The sequence below is a fragment of the Rhea americana genome, unplaced genomic scaffold (genome assembly GCF_003343005.1).
Source record: "Rhea americana isolate MKP2758 unplaced genomic scaffold, rheAme1 scaffold_39, whole genome shotgun sequence".
Lineage (NCBI taxonomy): Eukaryota > Metazoa > Chordata > Aves > Rheiformes > Rheidae > Rhea > Rhea americana.
In genome coordinates, this window is record NW_028186523.1 from 1,739,976 (window position 1) to 1,763,628 (window position 23,653).

The 23,653-nt window shown below is 42.0% G+C and overlaps 1 protein-coding gene across 1 annotated transcript in view; it reads right to left on the reverse strand.

Moving 5' to 3' along the window:
• The window catches only part of CLVS1 (clavesin 1), a 93,561-nt gene that overhangs the window by 2,509 nt on the left and 67,399 nt on the right, over positions 1-23,653 (reverse strand). Inside the window, exons 3-4 of the mRNA XM_085313553.1 lie at positions 17,520-17,630; positions 16,082-16,317 (exon numbers count right to left, since the gene is read on the reverse strand). Of these exons, the coding sequence (XP_085169679.1) occupies positions 16,082-16,317; positions 17,520-17,630 (347 nt within the window). The remainder of the gene's footprint in view (positions 1-16,081; positions 16,318-17,519; positions 17,631-23,653) is intronic.

Below are 23,653 nucleotides of genomic sequence, written 5' to 3' on the forward strand. Positions count from 1 at the left end.
TAAATAAATAAAGATGTCTAAACAGAAAAATTGCATGCTTAATGGGAAGATTTTACACCAAARTTTTTAAAGAAAATATAGTTGCCCCAAATTCTTCACTGTGTATTTTTTAGAGCAATGTGACATGCATAATGTTTATGACTATTCTAATATTAAAAGTAGCTGATTCAAGAGATCATGCAAACTGACAATTTACATATTTCTAGAATATGGTAGCAAAAGTTAATCATATGGCTTTGAAAATTTTACGAAATTCAAATCTTAACAACAGTTTGTATTCTCTTCTGGATTGTCAGAATAAAATATTATTAAATAGGATTATTAATACTTTTACCTATGTTTTGTTTATGTCTGATTCATTATAGTAAAAGGAATATAAATAGTCACAGTCATCACAGTAGTGCCTAACACACATGCAATAGAAAGTCAAATGAGAAAAATCTCACAGTTGCCAAATGGTGCCTTTTGTGACCAYAGCTGATCATCTGTGTGCTCATCTCATTACAGAAATAATTTCCTTGTGTCTATAAGAGCCAGATACCACTCTGCTCATACTGGTACTCAGATGCCTGCCAGATTAGGAGCCATTTAATTCCAAACTCTGTGTGCAGGTCCCACACTGCTGCTTCTTCATACAGAGCCAAAAAACCTGGAGCATCTAGAAAATGCATTACAGCCCACATGACGCCCAAATTCAAGACACTGATTGATTCAAATGCTATGCCCAGCCCTCCCGAGTGGCATGAAGACAGATCCAATTGAAGCATTAGTATTTGCCTGATCCCACAGCAGCAATAATCTCTTTCTCTTCTTTTTGTGGCTAGAAGCTATTTTGCCACCTGTCCTAAAATAGGCAGGTCAGACCTCTCTCTTGGGCTTTCTAGAACTTAAATTCAGCCCAACTCAAAGGGAACATTAATGCTTAAACAACCACCACCACTTTTTTGATCTTGACAATGTCACTAAGGCATGACATCAAAGGACTCTGCTGTCTCGTTTGTATTTCTACTTTCCAAATGCATCAATTGTTTTATTTGCTGAAAAATGTTCCTAGATTTTTTTTTTTACACTTGAACTTTAGAGAGAATAAAAAATTATTCAGTTCTCCCTAAGATTCCAGAATACTTTTTCAAATGCCTCAATTATGGTAAATATATGGCACAAGCTCACAAAAGCATATTGGCAATGCAGTTCACAGCCTTATGTGACAGCTCAGGGTGAGAGACCTAGAACATCCTGGAATATACATTCTATAGCTATACTTTATATAATGACAAATAAAAACAGTAATTTGCAGTGGGTCACCTTTGTACAAGCATTATTAACTGACCAGTGTTTATATATTTTTTTTTTGACTGTGAAAGTTAATACAAGATGAATGCCTATTTGGAAAAAAAAAGGAGTCCTATACACTGGTTTCCTGTTGCTTTTGTGTATCTAGAACATGTATTCAGTTGAAGAAAAACAGCAATGTTCATGCTAGCTCTAGTTCCCACAGTATTTAGGGACTTTGTATCCTGATTATAATATTAAAGCTACAAGTAAGGCTATTTTTCCATTTTAAAAGTACTGCTGCCCATTTAAAGTGCATTGCATTTTCTTCAGAGGACTTTATAATCAGTTTTCAAATTTTTAGCTAGAATCTGATCATGTAGGTTCCCAAATTCTTCAGAAGGTACCTAGGTATCTACTTGCACCTGCATGACCTGTTGAAAAGTAAATTGCTGTCAGGTACCAAAGTAGAGCTACCAAAGTGCTGGTGCTCAACCACGTCCATGTAGTTTGCAACTCTCGCTTCATTAAAGAGCAGTTTCTTGTACAACAGTTAAAGCCACTTCGATGTGAGTAGTACTGAACTTCTCATTTTTGACAAGCTGGATTTAAGCCACTAAATGCTGAGGATACTGCTATGTCAGTACCGCAAGCAAGTATCGCAAGCAAAAATTCATGACATCAGAAAAAGCATTTTTGGCTACCTTTTAGTTTCAACATGAATAAATACCTGATGGGGGCAGTGAGTAAAGACAACAGAGCCAGACTCTCCTCAGTGGTATCCAGCCTAAGCACAAGAGGCATTAGGCACAAATTGAAATACAGGAAATTCCACTTAAAAAAAAATTACTGTAGGGGTAGCCAAAGACTGGGAATGGCTACCCAGAGAGGTTGTGGAATCTCTGTCCTTGGAGACAGTCAAAACTCGACTGGAGACATGACCCTGGGCAGCCTGCTCTTGGTGACCCTGCCTGAGCAGGGGGCTAGACCAGACGATCTCCAGAGGTCTCTGCCAAACTCCACGATACTGTGACCAGTCAAGACTCCAGTCTTTCTCAGAAGTACTAGCTGCTTTACATCACCCCATTTAGTGTTTCTCTCCCCTGACAGGGAAATGTTTTTCTTTCCATGCTCATTACACCTGTGACCTGTGTAATTACACCTGCATACACGTGTTCAATATAGCTATAACTAAGATTGCCATCTTTAACAGTGTCTAAGAGACTCAGTTGCTACATGTAGATACTTAATGCCATTTGAGGCATGTTAGAGTACCCACGACATCCTTCCGTGGCTGACAGTTATGACTCAGGATTTCACAGAAGAAGTTGCAGATGGAGGTCAAGAGGGCATTACAGTGCCTAAAATAAATGAGGTGCCTGTATTTAGGCAGCAGAACCCTACCCTGTGCCTTTGTTTCTGCAGGATGAATGTAACCAGTTCACCATGTTCAAGCCACGTTCAGGTGACCTGGGCCAGAGATGAACTAATAAGAACCTAAATAGGAAACACTAATTGCATTATCCTTCTCACATCTCCATCTGAGGAGACTTCAATCTCTTGTGTTGCAATTCATCTTGCCATCAGACCGATGGTCACCATATGTTCCCTTTTTAACTGACAAAGAAAAATAAGCATTCTTTAGGTGCAATTCATTTGACTTGCTTTAAGCACCTGCATTAGGTTAGATGAGTCACATCCTACAAGTAACTCTTTCTTTTCACTATTAACAGAGCATAGAAAATTAGCTCTCCTGCAGATGTTTAARTTTGGTCAGAGGAATCCCATCAGGGTGCTGGCTTCACTTCAAAGTTTACCAGATAGGTATTTCTCTAGCCTTATAAACAGTGTCTTTCATCTCTGTGTTTTGTCATTCTGCAATTCACAGTTCACTGCCTGAGCTGTAAATCACAGCTTTGCACTAGCAGCCCAACACAAATTAGAGTTCTGGATTACCTTCATCACTGCTCTAGGCTCTAGTGAAAAGCTGAAGATGGAAAGAAAATTCAGGCGATCTAAGCACTCATATTGAATTGTACAGATGCTCTGACCTCACTCAGTAAAGGACTGTACCTGTTTTGAAAGTACTTCTGGGAAAAACAARGATGTCCTGACTGACTGTTGGCTTGAACACTTTAATCATGTTCCCTGCCTCCCATCCACACTGAAAAGTGGGACCTGCGCATTACCTCAAAATCAAGAGTTGGTAAAATTGACTGGTCCTGCATGCATTTCAGATCATATTGGTACCTGTTAATGTCAATACATCTAGCATGAGTCAGAGTCAGAATCTTGAACCATATTCCATGTAAAAATTACCTGAAATTGTTGCTAAACTGAGAAGTATGAAGCTGGCCAAAGCAGAACACTGCACTGAGTCCTTATAGTCAACTGATAAACCAGATTCTCAATCACCCTCAAGGTGAGATCTGCACAGAAAAGGGAGCAGTTTATGAAGGTTGTTGTTTTTGTTCACAGGAATAAAATCTGCTTTCTCCAAAAAGCAGAAAGCATTCTCCATCCCTGGAGACTTTACCTCTCTTAAGATTAGTCTATAATGTTCACTGATTGCTCATTATAATAGTACAACTTCAGATGACCTTTGTCCTACTGGTATGGTAAATCATGCCTTTTCAGTTTAATATAAAATAAATTTCAGTATCTAATATGTCTCGTTGACTTTTTTTCCTTAGAATGCCTTTAGTATTTATTTTTCTGTCAGAGATTCACAACACTTGGTGCTTGCTAAAGAGCAGTCTGTTTAAGTAAGTTTGTAATAGGACTTTTTTTCCTTCATTGCTGTATTATCCTATTCCATGTCATGGAAAGTACTACAGGGGCTGCTTTGCCAGAGTCTAGCCTGTGACTTTGCACAAGGTCTTTCAGTTTGTGTCTACTTTATCAAGCCAGTGGACACTATATTTTAGGCTTAAACAGAAGTTAAGAAGGTATTAAAGACCAGGAGCCGTGCTTTGAACCAGATGGATGGTGTTCGGATTTGTGTGGGTTTATTTTTTAATTGATTTAGATGYAGTGAAAATTTCAGATAGAATTCAMTGGCATTTTTGAAGTGGGTACCTGCAATAAGCCTGTGTACTAGAATATGACAGGTACAGTCATACAGCAAGTGTCAAGCGTAGCATGTCATGAAGTCAGTAGTCTTCATGAGATAAAAAACTAGTAATTTAGCAGCTATATGATTTTTCTGTTTGACTCTAACCATATATCTTTTGAGTAATACTGCAGTAAAATCAGCTCAAAACTTAAAGATATTTAAAGCATAGAATCCAGTGACTTAAGGTCCCCATTTGTTCATAGAATACCTATATTCTAGTCCTTATTCTGATGAATATTTAGCTATTAACACCAAGTGGAACATATTCTACAATTTGAGGCAATATTTTCTACATAATGTAGCCAAACTGCCTCACACATATTTTGAATTGCTTATTCACCTGAAATATGGTGCGTGTTCTGCATGTGCCTGAGCTTTAGAATTATAAGGGAATATTTCTGAATTCCTAACCTTCTGGCTTTCTCCTTTTCTCCAATAGCTGCCCAAGAGCTGGTTTTGGAAAATGTTTGAGTGCAGGGGAGCTGGTTGAGTTAAAATTTGGCACAAATGAACAGTTGCTTGAATCATATAGATAAAGTTACTGTGTAAGGCCTTGCCCCGGCAAACCCTCTATATATTTGTAGTTAACATCATGCATGCAGGAGACCTAGCTGCTGTAAAAATGTATTATGAGCGCTGTGAGCCAGGGCTAAGTGGATAACAGATAAGTCAATGACTTATCTAGGGTCTAATTTCCCAGGCTAGTTAACCTTGCTTAGGAGAAAAAAACCCAAATGGAAAGAGAAATGAATTCTCACTCTCACTCCTGAAGCGTGGGTACCATGTGAATGTGCTCCATTTAAAGTGTCAATCAAAACCTCCATGGTGGTTTTACTGTTCAGCAAGAATATTTAGAAGTCTGGAAAATCAACAAACCCCAGCTGTTTCTCCAGTGGGTCAATCATATTTTTCAAATGACAACACTGCATGTTTATGTATCTACATCAATATCTAGGTGGCAGATGGCTTTATGTGTGTGTGGTCATTTCAATGCAACTACCTGAAATTCAGTCAAAAACCATGCAAAAAGACAGGATGAAGGCCTTTTAGCTGCATTGATTTCAGAAAACTCCTGTCAGACTGCAGCAAAAGTGAATCAGCTCATAGAAACTGACATCTGTTGGGTATCACTTTTGTTTCCTGTAAAAAATAAAATGCTAAAACCCAACACTGAGCTAACAGCAATTGTCAGTCCATCATGACATGCTTGCCTTAAAGGCCAACTCGCAGTTCTCTGATCCCTCATTTTATGCTTCTTTTCACTACAGCAATGCTGATGTGCTGTAGCTCACAGGAGCAAAGATATGTTACATTTGTGCTGGGTTTCTTTTGGACAGTTTTGTGGAGGAAAAAGGAGGGTGGCCTTTTCTTTCCAAGTGCAAGAGGCTTSAAGCCTCTCAAAGTGACACATTGTAACCAATAAATCAGATCACATTGTGTGACTCTATTCATCTACCTCTCACCTCCCATCTGCTCATTTCCCTCTAATTCCKTTCCTATTATTTCACCAGCACCTCAGGACTGTTCATCTCCCAATCATTCACCCCATTTACAGAGCATAATAAGTACAGAAAACAACTTTTTTTAATCAAAGCCAYGAATTTTTTATTGACAAAGTCTGAGGGACACTTCTTTCTCCCCTCCACACCCTCTATCGGACTATATAATAGGATGCAGCATCTGAGAGTGTGCTTTCCAACATACCTCAAGAACATATGCTTATCAGGTGGGGAAAGAAAGTACTTCCCCCACCCCACAATAACAGAATCAACTAAGATGCACAGACTTGAAGTCTTTGTGATAAAAGATACTCTTTTAGTAATGAAAACACTTGAAAATGAAATGCATGGGCAACACATTTTGAAAGATGGGTATRTTCCCACAGGTGGTGTAGACAGATGCAGGCAAGCTCTGCTCAACAGGGCATCAACTTCAGTGCAGAAGCCGTGAAGTGTGGCTCTCTGCCCAGGCTAATAAGCCCTGCTGAAATCTCTTGCTAATTCAACTCTGCAGCTTCTGCACTTTCACTGGCTCATAGCTCTACATTAACAGTGCAGCACTGTGCCATGAAGACCTGTCAGCAGGGACRACTTTGGTACACCAACCATAGCATTTCAAAGATGTGAACTAGCCTCAGCTCCTAGGGGTGTAGAACTGACTTGATTAAGTGATCCACCTACACAGGAGAGGACACAGGATTAAAACACAGGCCTCCAAACTCCCAGTCCAGTGCTTCGTCCTACAGAACAACAGAAATGGTGATAACCACTGCGCTTCCCAAACAGGATCTGGCTTTTTAGCTGATGTGAAAGCAGTGACCATCTTTYTCCACAGTGGTTAGCACATCTAGGGAGAGGTGTCTGAGCAGTCATGTCAAAACTGGAAGTGACCAGGACTGCAGACCTCTGCTTAACAGCAYGTATGAAGAGATAACTATGAGTACATCTACACTCGTAAAGAGATGGGTGCCAGAGTGTACTCCACCACAGGACCCCTCATCCTCCAGACTGCTTACCTGCTAGCTCACTCCTTGCTCTCTCCTGAAGGCAAGCTCCAGCTACTTCTTCCCACAGCATACCCTAGGCACARGTCAATGACATCTTACTGYAGGATCTGCACCCAAAAACCAGTATGAATGACACTACACCACATTTGGCTCTAACCCTGTCCTAGTTGTCTGTGAATCCTCAACAGCCTCCTACCACATACGCTCCAATCCTTTATCACACACCGCAGGGAATGCAGAACATATCCTTTGGTGTTTGAAATAAAAATAATTCTCTGRTGGGCTATGACACAGCTCTCAGCTTACTGCAGATGTGTCAAAGCAGAAAAATGCACAAAAATGCTCAATCATTTGGCATAAGACATACAGACAATATAGCYATTGAGGCTCAGAGGAGAGAAAGATCCAGGTGCTATGCAGTGCAAAYGAAGACTCCTCTATTAGAGGCACTCCCTGAGCAACACAGACAAGAGCCAATCTGTACCACTGATGYTGGAATTAAGGTTCATGCCCTTGGCTTTTCTCTTTTATCAGTACAGATGTGCCTGATAAACCTGCTGCCAAGTGYTTTAGAGTTCCTGTGTCAAGGTCTTGCCTTGGTCGGGAAAGGTGTGGGTAGGTGCTTATTCTCTTCATTTCCCTTTCYTGTAGACTGACTTCTCCACACTCTTTTTCACATAAAGAAAATCAGGGCACTTGCTTCAATCAGGAGCTCCTGGAAGACCCTTAGGCCCCTAGGGTGCAATATGTCATACATCAAAAGATAGCCCTAGTGATGAAGCTGAATAAAGACAACAAAACAACAGCAGTCAGCAGATTCACAGCAGATTCAGGAACAGCTACTAAAAAATACCCGGAGTATGATATCCAAGCAAAGGAAATAAAGGCCAAAATGCTGAAGAAATTTTGCTTCTCCCACTTTATGAATATTACATACACATGCACACAGACAGTCCTCACCACCAGTCCCACTTCTCCTACTCATCTCCATTTCTTTGTCCATCACATGTGCTTCCTAGCCCAACTGCTTCCAATCCCTTTGCTCAATCACTTGTCTTTTACTACTGCCTCATCTATCAGTCTGCCTTGTTGCTCCCATCCCCATGACACCAGTTCCCAGCATCCCAGATGGTTCYTCCCTGAATCTTAGTCTCCTCAATGTGGCATGCCAACCATAGGGAGGATACAACCCTGAGAGCAAAGGGGTTCAGTCTTCATACTCCCAGGTCCTACATCACAAATTTCCTGTTCTTAGTGGGAACAGCACTGCAAAAGGAAAGCGACTCTGCAGATGTACTCTTTAGGTTGGAAAGTCAAGCACTGAAACAGCAGGAAAAGCTGAAATGTAGGTTGTCAGAGCAGCATTCACTCAGCCCCTGTGTGTGGGGGTGTTATGACCTTTGCATTATGACCCAGTTCCAGGAGCACGTACTGTTTTTTCTCAAAGGACTCTTGCCTCTCTCAGTGYTTAGGGTAGACAGTGCTGAGTTAATAAGTGGCTATTTATTTTACTTTCTCCTTGTGGTTCGGTGTAGCTCTGTGACATATTCGCTGCATATTATTCAAGCCCTGCTCAGAGGATAGCCTTTGTTAATTCCCTCCAGAGCTTTTCTGTGGAGTTCATCAGCACAGTACTTGTGTGCCTCTTAAATGCTAATTCATTTACATCCATAGCAGTACTGCAAGGATTTTTTATTTCCACTTTGCACATGGAAAGCTGAGACTCCAAGAGATTAAGGTCCAAATATTCCTCTAATGCAAGGTACCMATTTTCTAGTGCCTAGGGTCTGATTTTGCAGAGAGCTCAGCATTATACAGCAGTTTATATGTTCAAAGCACATATCCCATTGATTTCAGTTGCAGGTGAGTGCTGAGCATTTCTGGAAATTAGACCCCAGAGTCTATAGCTTGGCAGACTGAAAATAAGCAATACACAGTTTCACCATCTGGAAGAAGTTGGGTTTAAGTGACATGCCTGGCCTATGTAGGAGCTCGAGCATAGAGGGAGAACAGCATCCCCAGGGATGCATCCAACAGACTTAACTAAAGGATCATTCCCGGTCTCCAGCAGACCTCCCATTACTCATTCCCATTTCTTTGCCCACCGTGTGTGCTTCCTAGACCAGTTGCTTCCACTCCTTTACTCCTCCCCCATCTTTCGATCAGCCATATTGCTTCCATCCCAGTGAGCCCCCTTCCCGGTGTCCTAGGCAATTCTTCACTGAACCTTAGGCTCCTCAATGCAGCACACCAATAACAGGGAGGATGCAGCTCTGAAAGCAAAGAGGGTCAGTCTTCCTGCTCACAGTTCCCATGTCTTGTTACAAGCCTGCCTGGAGAAGAGTGAAGTTGTGGTTACAAGTAAAAGGTATAGTTATGAAAGACCTCTGCACCTGATGGCCTAGCCAGGAGAGGGACATTKTGGGCATTGAACTGTGAGACAGAGCTAAACGAACTTATTCTGGGAGACCAAGCTGGGGACCTTAAATGCTAAAATTAAGTATGTTTCTAGAGAACATGTGTGAATAGCCTTTTCAAACACTTGTACCATGGATAGATTTAGGTGGATTTTCACAGGGCAGCAAAAGACATGCTTTGCAAAAGCTATTATTTGTTTTATTAAGTGTCATGTCTGTAGTCTAAAATACTAAACTTCTGGTAAATTTATAGCCAACTAGAGGCATAATTTACAATGTAATGTTTTAGGCCACCTGAACAGAACCAGTTCTACCATTCCCACCTCTAGTCTACTGTCTAGGTATGTGCACCTTCATACTGCCCTGATCACTGGTGTGGTAAACAGATGAAAACCATGTTATTAACACCCTCAGAGAGAGATGGATTTCCTGCCCTGTCCCAGGGGTCTCCCAGCACCAAGCTACCTATCCCTCTTGTGTTTGGTTTAGTTGTGGCTCTGAATTCCTTCCTGGCCTCTCTCACTTCTGATTCATCAGTGAGTTCTCACGCAGCTTCCCAGGGACCAGTTAATGTGGCAAATCCTTTTCATTTCTTTCTGATGCATTAGCAGAATTCCAATCTAAATCTGTGAAACTGTCCCGCAGCTAATAATCTGTGTTCCTATACAGTGCATGCATTACTATGCTATGCATGTCTTTGGGACACCTGCTTTGTTATTAAAACCCATCTCATTCATAACCTGCATATGGGAAAAGCATTTGCACAGAGGTATTAAGAAATTCTCTGTTGTTTGAACTAATTCATAATAAAATTATGAATATAATTCTTGCATTTTAGGTCTTACATGTTACGAGTAGATGCTTTACCTGAATGCCTGCATGGAATATTTCCCTTCTCCCTCAGTAGAAGTGGAACAGTCCATCCCAGCTACGAGCAGAGCAACCCAGGTGGTGTCCATGGGTAGTGAGTTGTTTTCACACGTTTTCATACTGATTTTTATTTTCTGGCATTTTACTACTTCTGCAGTAAATTGGTGCTGACTGTGAACCGGCATAAAACATGACCCATAAAAGCAGAAACATATGGTGGCAGAACGTTAAGGTCACACCAAGGATAACAACTAGAAAGGTCTGCCTTGCACAGCCCAGCTGGGCATATGGAGGAACTAGTCTGAATAAATAAAAGCCCTTCATAAGTCACACCCACAAATGGCCCCTTTTGAGTCTGAAAGYGTTCCAACTGGCATTTGTGTGTACCAGCTGTGGCACCCTCTTTCTGAGAGCAGGATCCTGTTTCAGAAAAACAACAATTAGCAAAAAGTTCATCTGAAAATCAGTCCTTTTGAAAATACACACATCAGGAAGTAATAATGGCAAAACCTAATATATATTTTAAACTCATTTCACTCTAATCTAGGGACAYAAAAATCTACATGCTCTGGTCTCAACAACATCAGGTTAAATGTTCCAACAGCTTTTTAGCTGTATTTTCAAAATGGTTCAGCAGACCAGACACCAAATAAAGGGGCTTCTGACGATCCACTAGACATATTGCTGTATCTTTAGGGGGTTAAGTTTCTGCTTCATGGAAGSAAAAAGAGATGGTGTCTTGATGCATCAGCTGCATATTTTCACAGTAGGTGTGATTGGTTATACTGTAGAAGTTTCACCCTAACTCTGAATTTCCTGAGTCTCTGAGGAGCATGACTTGGGGAYGAGAATGTTCCTTATTCTAAGAATAATTTTAACTACAACTTTGATAAAAGTTATGTTTAATTAAATTTTGATTAAGTAGATTTGATTAAACAACACCAGTTGTTTGGCTAGGAATATATATGTAGCTGTTACATAAATTTTTTTTTCCCTACAGAGAAATTGCAAATTGCACTAGGTTTCCAGACCTGTTTGCACTGGTTGCAAGATAGCACTGTCTTGATATCTGAGAGAGCAGAGATGGCGCAGTCAGACTCAGCTGTGTCGACTACTAGGCTAGGAATAAACAAAGGCAGAGAACCGTCTTGATCACTTGGACCAAAGATCAAGTTCAGAAATGAAGAGGCAACCCAGATGCAGCTGCAGAAAGGCAGGGCTTGTAAAGAAAAGAGAGTCACAGAGAAGTAAGATGTTGCTGCAAGTTACTTGCTGCCRTTGGACCCAAATGTCAGAGTTGGGTGACACTTGGGTAAAGGCAAACTCTTCAAAGAAGTGAGCTCCTTAAAATCTTCCCCAGTCACTAAACCAGTCTCTCCAGTTGAAGATGGTTGCTCACTGCGCTTTGGTGCCCAAAGGAACCTTTTTCACACCACGGTTGCCCAAAAGGACATGCCCTATTGGATTTGATGAGAGCAGGCTCCAGCTCTTTAACTGCTAGGCTTAACTGTTCACTCTAACTATCCATGACATTACATGCCCAGGTAAAATCTCCAGCTGTTACAAAAAACAACAGCTCAAACAAAAGCCGGCATGAGCGCTTTAAACAAATGCTTTGCTTTTTGTGTTAGCTCCCTGTGGATTAAGCCAACTCAAGGCCCCCTCAGACCATCAGGACTCACAGGAAGTTTGGCCTCAGCTACAAGAGGTGGGGTTTTTTTGTCTCTGCGCTCCAAATTTTCACACCATTTACACAGCTTTCAAATCCCAAAGCTAGCAAGTGAGATGCTCCCTGAGTGGATGCAGACCATTCAGAAGAGACGGCCCATGGCAGGGTAAGTTTCTCCTCAGAGACATAACAGTGGCTATTGYCCTTGCTGCTTTAATGATTATGAAACCAATGTGGCCACACTGTTGGTTTGAACTGACTGTGCTTTTACTGTAGTAATGCTAGTTTGCATGTTTATTACCTTGCCCATTTCAAACTTCACTGAGCTGAATCTGAATAAACAGATATATTCTGAATAGATTTCATTATTGTTGCTTTTTTTCCCCCTGACCATTAAGACTCATTAGCTGGAGTCATCAGCTATTTTGCTTTGTTTCCCATCTGCTCATACAGTGCTAGGATTCTGGGATTTTTTTCCCAGGTTGTAAGATAATTTCTGCAGATGGGAGTGCAGTTTCCACTGTTTTGATTTTTTCCCTGTGGAACTTCATGTGGCCAGTGGTGGGTCAAAAGAGCATTGCAAATGGCTTTGATTAAAGACATTTCCATATTTCAGAAATTTGTCAAATCTCAAGATTTTCAAGATCATGTTACAAGCTAGAGTCAGTGGTAGTTTTCAGTGATTTCCCCCTTGATWAAGACTCTGCTCTCTGAAGCAAATAGGGAGTCTTGTTCAAGAACAAATCTTGTGCAATTTCAAGGCACAGAGAAAAAACAGCCTTGCCTGTGGTTGGGAAGAAAATAGCATTCTAGTTTCATTGCTGTTAAGAGCTGCAGAAATTGGAACTTAATGAGACTTTGAGGGCCAAGTCAAGTCTCCTGTGACCTATGGTAACCACCTCATATAAAACCTTTAACTCGTGTTTCAGTAACTCACTCCTCTGATTGCTAGCAAACTTCTGCTAATTTCCAGCCTAACTATACTTTGGTGAGTTATGCCCATTTGTTCCCATGCCTGTGTTGTCCATTTGCTTAAACAGCTCTTCTCTCACCCCATTTTTTTCCCCTCCTGTATTTATAGAGCAATCAATCACATCTATTTCAGCCTTTGCTCTGTGAGGCTTCACAAACCACTCTCTTCTACAGTCTCTCTGTAAAAATATGCTCTCTATTCTCCTGACCCTGYTCGCAGCTCTCACCTGAACTTGTTTCATTTTATACTCATCTTCCCCGGCTATGGGAGCCAAAACGCTACTTTCAGTCCTAAAGCCAAAGCACAAACTGGTACCTGTTTCACTTCCATTCCTCCCTTCTTGGTGCGGTATTTTTTCTTGGTCTACATTTTAATAGATAGTTTTCAGGTGATAACTTGAGGTCAGCATCACTCAGGACCAGAAAATACCCTCCTCCCTTTTTCCTCTGTGAACATTGCATTCACTTTTGAACATAAAGTAAGTGATTACAAATCTATAAAATTATTTTGTAGATAGACCAGTTGTTTTCCGATTCCATTTCCTGGTGTTTTTCTTCCAGATCTGTAATTCCTATATCGATTTCTCAGTATCTCTGATACTAAAATTGACACAGAAAATGGCTTAAGTTTGATATTGCACGTTGAGTAGGTAGCTTGTGCTCAGGGTGAGCATCTCTTGCTAGGTGTAGGGCGCGCTCTGCAGCTTCCTTTCCTAATTTTGCCTCTATATATCACCAGATACCACAGTTAACTACTCTATATTTCAGATTTGCTGTGATTTGGACTAGGATTTTGGAGGCTCTAATGCCAGGAAAACATTCCTTGCTCCGGGGGGGATAAAGCTGGATTTACCACCCSTGGGTAAATCCACCTTGGAGAAACACTGCCCCCTCGTGCAGCAGCTGTTACCTGGCTCTTTGGAGAGATCACTCAGAGGAAACCTCTGCAGGGATAGGAAGTCCAACAGGAAAAGACCCATAATTGTTCAGCAAGGCTTTTYGTCCTTCAAACAGAGAAACCCGAGAAGGCTCAGTCTTCATTACTTCCCTTTCAGAGGAATGTACAGGCTAAGAGAAGGGTCAGCCACATTTTTGGTTAAAAGGAACATCTCTGCATAGAAATATTTCATGTTTGCTCGTGATTTTAGAAGTTTTCATGATGTGTGTGGAGGAGGAGGGGAAAAATTTTTAATGGAAGGGCAAAACTGCTTTAATAAAGGCAAAACTGCTAGGACTATTGAAAGCAAATTATATTTAAGATGAAGACTAATGATAGGAGATCACAGATGCTTAGATGCCTAGCGTGAACCTCTCAAGGGTATCAGGAAACCCTAGCAATGACCTGAGCCCCTCATTATGTTAGATGCTGTAGAAACCTAAAGAACTAGCAGAAAGTGGATACGAAGAAAATTAATACTGGTAAAAGYCTGTAGACCTCTTAATAGGCCTTATATGCATATAAGGCATGTAATTACGCTTCCTAAGTACAATCTTTTACCTTAAGTTGGGTCAAAAAGCAATTTCAGAGGAGGAGGAAGCAAAGAAGATAATCATAGGTGAAAATCTGTAGAAACCGTGAACTTTTCACCTCTAACGGCTAGAAATGACCACAGGATACAAGATCAGATGCTTCACTTAACTGCCGAGTAACAAAATTAGGGTAAAAGTTAGATCTGGTCTGCCCAGAGGCAACATGACAAATTAGATTCATCCACTTGCCATACTGACATTAATGCACTTTTATATTAGTGAGCAGATTACAAAAGAAGGCTTTGCCTTGAGGCAGGGTTTTCTGGCACTGAACTCATTTTCAAGCTGAGGTTCTCCCCTGAAGGCTCAGTGAAACCTCACTTCTTTGCAGCCGAAGATTTGATCCTCAGCAAAGCTTTGCCACTAACCTGTGAATAGCTCTTAACACTTCAGAACTAAAAATTATGCAGATTTCTTTCTATGAAGCTATATAAATTATACACTCTCTGTTTGTACCTTCATAATAAAGAAATAGTTAGTTTACATCTGGCTAAAATCGTTCAATGTGCTTCATTGCTAAAACTGTCAAAAAAGTTATTTTAAAGCCAATTCTCCGGAGCGGTTTTTCCAGACAGGCTTTGTAAACCCATCCTGGCCCCCCTGGTCCTGCCTGGGAGTCAGCGGGGAGAAGTGCTGCGCACGCAGACAGCCAGCTCTCCCCGTGCTGAGGCCACGGTCCCGCTAGGCCCGTACACGCGCAGCCTCGCGGCCCCGACGTYGGCTGTTTCGGTGCGAGGTCTCGCTTTGCGGCTGGAACAGCGCGGAGTMGCGCCAACCTGGGCGGGAGCTGCGACCCGTGCGGGAACGTCTCCCCTCTGCCTTGGAAGACGAAAGGCTCTTAAAATTAATTGCGTGACATTATGGCTCATCTGCCTTGTCGGGTTTGATTTTGCTGTGAGGAAGTGACGGCGGCTGCCTGTCACAGCGAGCGGCGCCGTGTCTCCGAGCGCCGAGGCGCCCTGCGCGGGCCGCGGGCCGGCGGAGCGCGGCGCGGAGGCGAGCAGCCGGCCCGGCCATCGCTCCGGGGCCTGCCCACCGGCCCTGCCGCCGCGCAGAAAGCCACCACCCTCAGGGAGCTGCGCCGGGTATCATCCCCTCCTCATTCCCTCCCCCACGATCAGTGCRAATGGCCGGGGCTGTCGTCTCCAGAGCTACAATTTTAAGCATTCAGAGCCGAACGCACAATCACTAAACCAGAGATCTTGCTCGCTAAAGTAGCTTTTCTGGGCTCGCGGGGAGCAGGAGGGACAAAGTGGCTGCAGAAGTGCCTGRATGAGACTAATCCATTTCTCCTTTAGAGGGCAGTGGTGTTCGTCGCACAAAAGCTGCATTCGCAAGGAGGTAAAACCATCATCATTAGCAACCGGGGTCAGCAGGCACCAAAGCAAGAGCAGCTAATAGAAAACAGGCCTTAAGTGATGCTGTGGCCATGCTATGTCATACAGAAGAGCATTTCACTGTGATCTACTTTAGGTAATACTCTGTGCAGGGGCTCATTAATTTCCCTTGTTTTTGTTCACAGTCATCAGTAATCAGACAAGTAATTAGGGCTCCTCAGAGAGGCCTTCCTTTCTCCTGCCATATTGTGGTGGCAGTTTGGGATGAAGCACTGGCAGTGTTTGCCAAATTAGCTGTGGCCTYTTTCAGAGCCAGATGAGCCCTTCCTGTTAGTTTTATGCCAAATCTGATAGAAAAGCCAAATGAGAGATGATTTCAAAAGCAGAACTCACCTTTTCATGGGCTTGGGTGAGGCCTCCCGCTCCAGGTTGGAGGACGCGTGCTTCACGTGCATTGCATTGTAGGAGGTGTGAGTGTATTCATTCTCATCACTGTAGTCGGGCCCGAGCAACGTTCGAGCCCATGTTCCCATGTCGTAAGGAGGAAGAGTCCCCCCAAATTCAGAGGGCAGGCATTCAGGGTGTATTAGCTGGTGAAGGCTGTTCAGATTGTTACCATGGAGGAAGATCTTTAAAAAATAGAAAAGAGAGAGTTCAAGGTCATCATCAGTTCCTTTCATCAGTACAATACTATAATAGTACAATAATAATGACGCTAACGAGGTGTGCAGTGCCATTAGTTGAGTCTGCAGTTTCAGGTGGGAATTTCCAAAGTACTCAGCATGCGTTCAGGCAGGKGAGAGGAGGAGGATTAACTTTGTATAGGTGTGTGTGTGTAGGTGAAGAATTAGGCTGGTGCTCTAAACACTCCCTAAAATCCTGATTCACTTTCTTTTGGTGCATGACACTCCCACTTTCTTAAGTACCAGATTAGAGAACATAAAAGTCAGGGATAATAGCTGATTACCACTGCTATAAGAGGATAGAGACTTGTACAAAGAGTGGTGAGAAGAAAAGGGAAGTAGTGGAACCTACAGAAAGAAAATGTGAAGAATATGTCCTCAGCTACTGAGAGTGTAGCCCAGCTCAGCACCCAGCAGCTGATGTTTCCCAATGCTTCTGCTGGGCTATTCCACACTRCTTCGGTTGTCATCTATCTCTGCTTCTTTTTTCTCAGACAAGTGCTGTCTTTAGCCTGCACGATTTGCATCAGACATACCCCAGTGCAAGTTCTGGGTCCTCCTGAGAGAGGACCCAGAGTTTGTTCCATAGACTTGAGAGAACAAACGGACAAGAAGACTGCAGGACAACAAGTCACATGCTTTTTGGCAGGGAAGGCCTACTTCTTCAGCGTGAGCAAACAGGCTAAAGACAAGGACATTCTTGTGGAAACCAGTGAGACATTTTCTTGTGGAAATTACATGGTCAAAGTCAACTTGCTGAAGAAGCAAAGAAAGGAAATTTCACTCCCACTGAAAGAGTTTCCATGGAGCAGAAGTTTCACCCTCTGCTGGTGACTTCAGCCATGCCTGGTAATGCCTCCAGTATGTCCATTCTCTCTGCCCAGTAATATGTCCCATTAAATGGTATCTACTCTCTGTTAGTGATTGCAGTTCTCTGCCTGGCTCACATTCTGAAAAATACCCACCTCTGTCGAGTTATTGGTTCAATCAGACCATCACAAACTCTAACTAAACTTTTAGTAATAGCTGCAATTCTCAGAAGCAACTTAAAAAAAATTCAAAGAAGAGAAGGAGGAAGCAAAGAAAGCAGACAGTCATTCCAGATCTGAGCATCTTACCCCCCACCTCCACCCCACCCCTCCAGTTACCCTTTTTCTTGTCTTGTCTTTGAGGAATGGTTTGATTAGTGTGTACAAGGCATGGATGTACCAGGGCTGGTTGACAAAATGGACTCCTCCAAAACGGGCAGGAAAGCTGTCCTACAGGAAGAAAGGAATGGAAGCCAGTTAATAGATGCAGTGCTTTAGTCAGGCAGTCAATAGGATGAAAGTCAGAGGAAGAAGTCTGCCTCTTACCATCTGCAACAGCTAATGAGCACTGGGCTTGGTTGGGAGGGGGCAGGAGGGAGACAGAAAGAGGAAGAAGCCAAGAAAYGCTTACATCACTTTTTTCTGTTAGCAGGCACAGTCCCTTCTCCCCTCCATGCACTAGCACATCAATTGCTGATGATTTAAAGTAGACTCTCCAGACACTCTGCCTGAACATTTTTAACTCCATCAGGGCATGTGACTTTGCCAAGATGGGAAGTGAGGCAGCACTGATGAACATAGCTCCCTTGAGGGGAAACTTTCTAATTTCTCATTGTGTTGCATAACGCAAGTCCCCAGTTCCCACGCACGTTGCTACACACCGCTCACCTTTTCACCCTTCTGCCTCCCCGCCTCCCTCCTGCTAAAATCATCATTACAATGGCTGACCTTTCAGGGTGAGTGAGCAGCGTATTATGAGGAGGAGGATGGGTGGGAAATGCTGATAAGTGAAGGTGTCGCGAGAGAGCACCATGACAGCACCATGGAAACTGGCAGAGCCAAGTGCTTGCTACGAGGCTTTGTACAAACACCCCCTGCATTAACATTCAGGTAGCGTCCTCCCGGGGAGGTGTTTGCAAAAGCATCCTACTCCGCTCAGGCGGCGTGGCGCAGTTAATAAAAGAGGAGGTTGCTGGCGCGTTTTTAAAGGTTACCTTATATTGTGACGGGCATTTTGTACCTACAGTCTCATCTAACAAATGTCAGTCAGTCAGTATCTTCTCACTTGCATAAATAGTAGAATGGTCACTGTTCCTATGTGCAAACACACATCCAGAGATAGGAGAATCGCTTGCCTCTCTCTGGCAAAGGGCAACCCTAACAAAGCCTGCATCAGCCTCTGAGTGCTCATAACCCTTGTTACCCTTGTTACTCACCATTTAAAAAAAGATTATAATCAGATCTCTTCCTTCAGAGCTTTTGCTTCAGGACTGAGGCAGTGGTCATGTCCACCCCCCCCCAAAAAAAAAAGGAAAAAAAATTATCGTAGGGTATTATGYGGCTTTCTTTCACCTTTTTCTGAAGAATCAGAGATTGAGCACGACTGATGAGGAAATGAGGTGGATTTGTGAAGTGACATGGAAAACCCCCTTACACACCTGCCTGGTACAGCTTCAAGGTCAAATTATTCCCCAGATTTAGCACCGTATCTGTGTTCTGCCACCTCTAAGCGCCATCCTTACCCAAGTCAGACTGGCAGGACCCTTTACACTCCTCTATAGCACAGGCCATGCATTACCCCAGCAGTCATCTCAAAATACACTTAGTGTTTGTGTGGGGCCACAGGCCTTAAGTGCTACTTCTGTCTCTTGCAATAGAGTGGTGTAAYCTGTAACATGTCAATTTAACTGAAGTCATTACAAATATCAGTCTTTTTGATTCACTGTTGCAAAACTGTGGCTGCTCAGTATGTAGGAGGCCAGGCTCAATAACATAACAGGTGGTCCCATTTTGTATTCCAGAAAACTATAAACTGGGCCTTTTAAGGGAGACACATGCGCTGGTAAGATCTGTTATTGCTCATTCACTCTAGAGAAAAAAAGACTGTTTCCATTGTTACTGGGATATTAGTCAGAATTTAGGCACATGGCTTTGGCTGATATAAATTACTGMTGTTGCAGTGAATTCAACAGAACTGTCATGAGAAACACTAGCTGAGAATCTGGCCTTTATTCTAAGTTTGCCTAGAAAAATCATTGACAATCAAAAATGTGAGATAAAGCCAAAGSTGGCTTTCTACCATATGATGACCTGAAACTGGGTTTTAGACCAGAGCCAAGAATGCCCAACTCATGGGAAATTCATATGTATGAGCAGTTGCTTTCCTCCTACATAGGAATGAAAATGTAAAGAACTGAAGCTCTTCATGGAACATTAGGAAAAAATGGCAAAAACAGATAACAGAAAATATTAATCAAGAAATATCAGAATGTTTCAGCCACTTTATTCTCCRTATTTGTTTAAGCAGGAGCCATCCCCAAAGCTATAGATCTAGGGTTGAAGTTCTGGGACCTTTTGCATTTTGCTTCATTTTTTTTTGCACTATAACAAATACATAGGTCAGTGTAGGAGAGACAGCCTGTATGTGAAGCAAGGGACARTAAAGACATGAGAAATGTGAAGCACAGGAATAACTCAAAGGGGCAGAGATTTACACAAACATGAAAAAGAATTGTTTTGCTTCTCACTGGAAAATACAGATCACATTAATCACAATCTTCAAAGGGAAATGTCGGTCAGACTTCATTTTCAAGGTGAAGCTATTTAGCTTAGAATRTGTTTCCAGCCTTAATGATACCATCTTATGCAAAATGGACTGAATGATGACAATCATAGGGACCAGGCAGAGGTTTAAATTGGCAGACTGCCTCTGGAAAGAGTTTTTTGAGGAAAGTAATTACTTTTTCACATAGAAAGTGAAATTTGTGTCTATTCAACTTAGATTGTTGAGTGCGTAAACTAGATTCAGTCTGGTATATCAGTGGATAAAGTGTTACAGCAAAGCTGCTTGTGTAACAATTTTGTTTAATGACAACTGCTTTATTTTCATTCTGAAGATACACCTAAAGTGCACAAAGAACCTTGAAAAGGCAGTGTGATGATCAGAAAAAAAAAAAAAACATTTTTGTATGTGTAACTTTTTGCTAATTTTTATTCCTTGCCTTTCTAAGCAGAGTGAGCTCAGTTTGACTTTCATTCCTCAGTCCACCTGCATTTGTAAGGCTGTCAATTAAAGCAAGGGCAAAAGTATGATTTTTTTAAGCTAAATAAATTTGATATGGGAATCATCGAGACACTGTTTGGAACCCCAACACACCAATTTTGCAGAAGTCCCTAATTAGAGCAGAGTTGCCTTGGAAAGGAAAGCTCTCATCTGGAGGTATGTATGTCTTACGCAGTTCCAGTAAGATATATGAGACCTTTCCCACACTCCACTTAGTGTCTCTGCTGCTTTCCCTGGGGCAAGGTGAAAGAAACTGAAATTGATTTTCTGCTGGAAAGCTTTTGCTTTTAGGAATTCTCTTTTGATTTCTCATGTCTTGTGATTCCTTGGGAAGGTGTATTTTATAATGAGGTACATTTTTTGGAGCCTATTGTGAAAAGGACCCTGGGATCATAGAGCCTTTTCTTAACCTGATTACTTGTTAAAACTCTACCCAATCATGAGAATATATTTACTTTTCATTCCAATGGCATAAATGCACCAGTGAGGAAACTACAGCAGTTGGGGACTGATCTAATTATTTGTGGATACTATTGTCATTTTTTCTGAAAATCAGACTGGACATATTTGCATKACACTCAGAGATGCGACTGCAGCATGAATAAATACTTCCAAACTGATGTTAACCTAGCTAACTTGCTACTGAGCAATGAGAGAGGAGAAACAGTAAAAGGAGGTGTGATATCACCTTGAGCAGTTTGGTCACCCAGAATGGGACCAGGTCTTCTTCACTGGGACCTGAAGTGAACTAAAAGAAAACACCTACCTATGCTTACACCTTTCCTAAACRGTGTAGCCAAAAGAGACAAAATTGTCAAGATATCAGGTTTTGGTTGTTACTGTTGATGATTGACTGAAACGGGTGCTAGAGATGGGCCTTTTCTTTTGCCTGATTTATCTTTTTGACTTTGCATGTGTTTCTTCTGCTCCTTTCATTGATTCCCCCCCCCCCAGCACCCCCAAAGAAGAAACAGAAATGAAGAGTTGAGTGCCATAGTGAAGCTGCCCAAGGCCTCAAAATAAGTCATTTCAGATTGTAAAATTGTCTCCAAGCTTTCAGATCAGAAKAAGATATGGAGATCATTGATTTCTTCTCCTCCCGAACCCCCTGGTCTGTGAGCTTTCTGAAATGAAATGAGCCTGAGTCTCAAAAATCTCCTATACATAATGTTCTSTTAAATAACTTGGGAGGAAATGCTATGAGGTGAATGAGAGACAATTTTTCATTATTTCTGCTTCATCTTGCCTTCATGAAATCTATTTCTTTTGGCATGAGTATGCATTAGAAACCTTTTACTGTTTTGTTTCTCTGAACTCCTTCATATTGAAAGCTAAAAATGAAAATGATTTTCCAACACTCAAGATGTACATCTCCTCACACTGAAGTGCAGCAGAAAAACAAAATTGTCTTTGGAATATGAAAATTAGAAATAAGTCTAGCTTGAGATTCACAGCTAATGTTTTCAAATCATATGAACAAGCTTAACAGAGAAATGATCTGAGCTCAAAAAACAAGTTAGAGCATATTTCTAGATTTGGGATGTCTGGATTTTGGACACAAACATCTCTAAAACGCTTTCATACATTCTACTCTTTGCAGTCAGGAAAGTAAATAAACATCCTGACATCCAAATGCACTTTAATCTGAACCATACTGCCTGGTTTAATGCAGATCAAAGCATAATTCCCTTTGAATGAAAATAATTTCGCTTAGATTCTGGAAGATTTCAATCATAAACAAAAATGTTTAAAGCAAAAGATCGTTTAAATCGAGGATAAAAACATCCTCATGCTTCTGAGCTTGCATAATCAGTCCCTGTGGTGGATTAAATCTCCCACAGCCTGTATTAATAGCTTAGTAAAATTTTATTAATAGCTCAGTGATAGTTTCTCCACAGAGAATTTCCAGGAGTGGGTGGTTTTCAAGGATTGGTACAATCAGGGCYTCCTGGCTTTCAGCTCTGGATCACTGAGTGCAAGTTTGGCCCCTGAAATAGCAACAACATTTGAAATTTGCTGTCCTCTGGTTGTATGGCTTTGCCAGATTTCGGATAAGTAGTGTCTGTTAAGAGCACGTCCCTGAACACGTTGGGATGAAGGCATTTTAACGCTCTTGRTGTGGGCAGAGCAGTGTCTTATAATAGATGCTAAGAGAGAAAGTGAAGTGTCACCCCCACCACTATAGTTTCAGTTTCTAATTTTAAAGAAGCTCCTAAGAGAGGAATGTTTAATTCRGAAAACCCTGAGGCCAGGAGGCAGCAAGACGCAGCAGCGGGACTCGGGAATGGAGGGGCCGGAGGCTGGGCTGTTTCCACGCCGCCCTGAGCAGTCCCCGAGTGCCTGCGGCAAGCATTGCCACTGCTCCCGCGCCTGCTTGGAAATGAGGCACGTTCAAATCCCCATCCTGACAAGTTTCTCTTGCTTCTGTTATCTCATTTCGGTCCCTTGCGTTTTTGAAGAGACGGGGATGCAAAATTAATGTTGCCAGTGGCAATAGTAGCAAAGTCGTTTGCTTCTACCTTGGCATGCCCTCAGAGTACACAGAGCTTGGAAATAGCTGCAGAGGAGGGGGGAAACCATTTTTTAAAAAAGGCATTAGTGCTAACGACATGGTAGACTTGAACTGCTCAGGCTACAACTATAAAAAGAATTCTTGCAATCAGGAAGGACTCATTAATTTTGCTAAGCTGCAAATGTGACTGTTAACACTGAAATGCTGTCTTTTCTGGGATACATAGAGTAGCAAAGGACTGGAGCAAAATCAGAAAAATACGAATGTTTGGTTTATTTTTACACCGTATACCCACATATGTAGATTAGTATGCTGTGAAGTACTGCTGTCAGGAAAATGGAGCTGAAAAATGAACACTGGGATGCATTCTCCTAGAATTTTTCATTATGTTTGTTATCTCTCCTGCTACACTCGATAACTTTTAAAATTCAGTCATTTGCAGTGGGTTTCTCCCAGTCATTACTGCACATTAATGAGGTCCTCCAGAGCATCTGTTCATGGGTGTTGGCAGATGGCACCAATAAATCAGGTTATAGAACGCAGATTTGTTCAGTAAACTTTGATTTGTCCTGATAGAATCATGCTGTCATATCATCTGGTCTAACAAAATAACTTGTAACCTTGGGGCAGAAGGAGGATTTCTTCATTGCTTCTTTACAAGCAATCTTTTGCTGAACC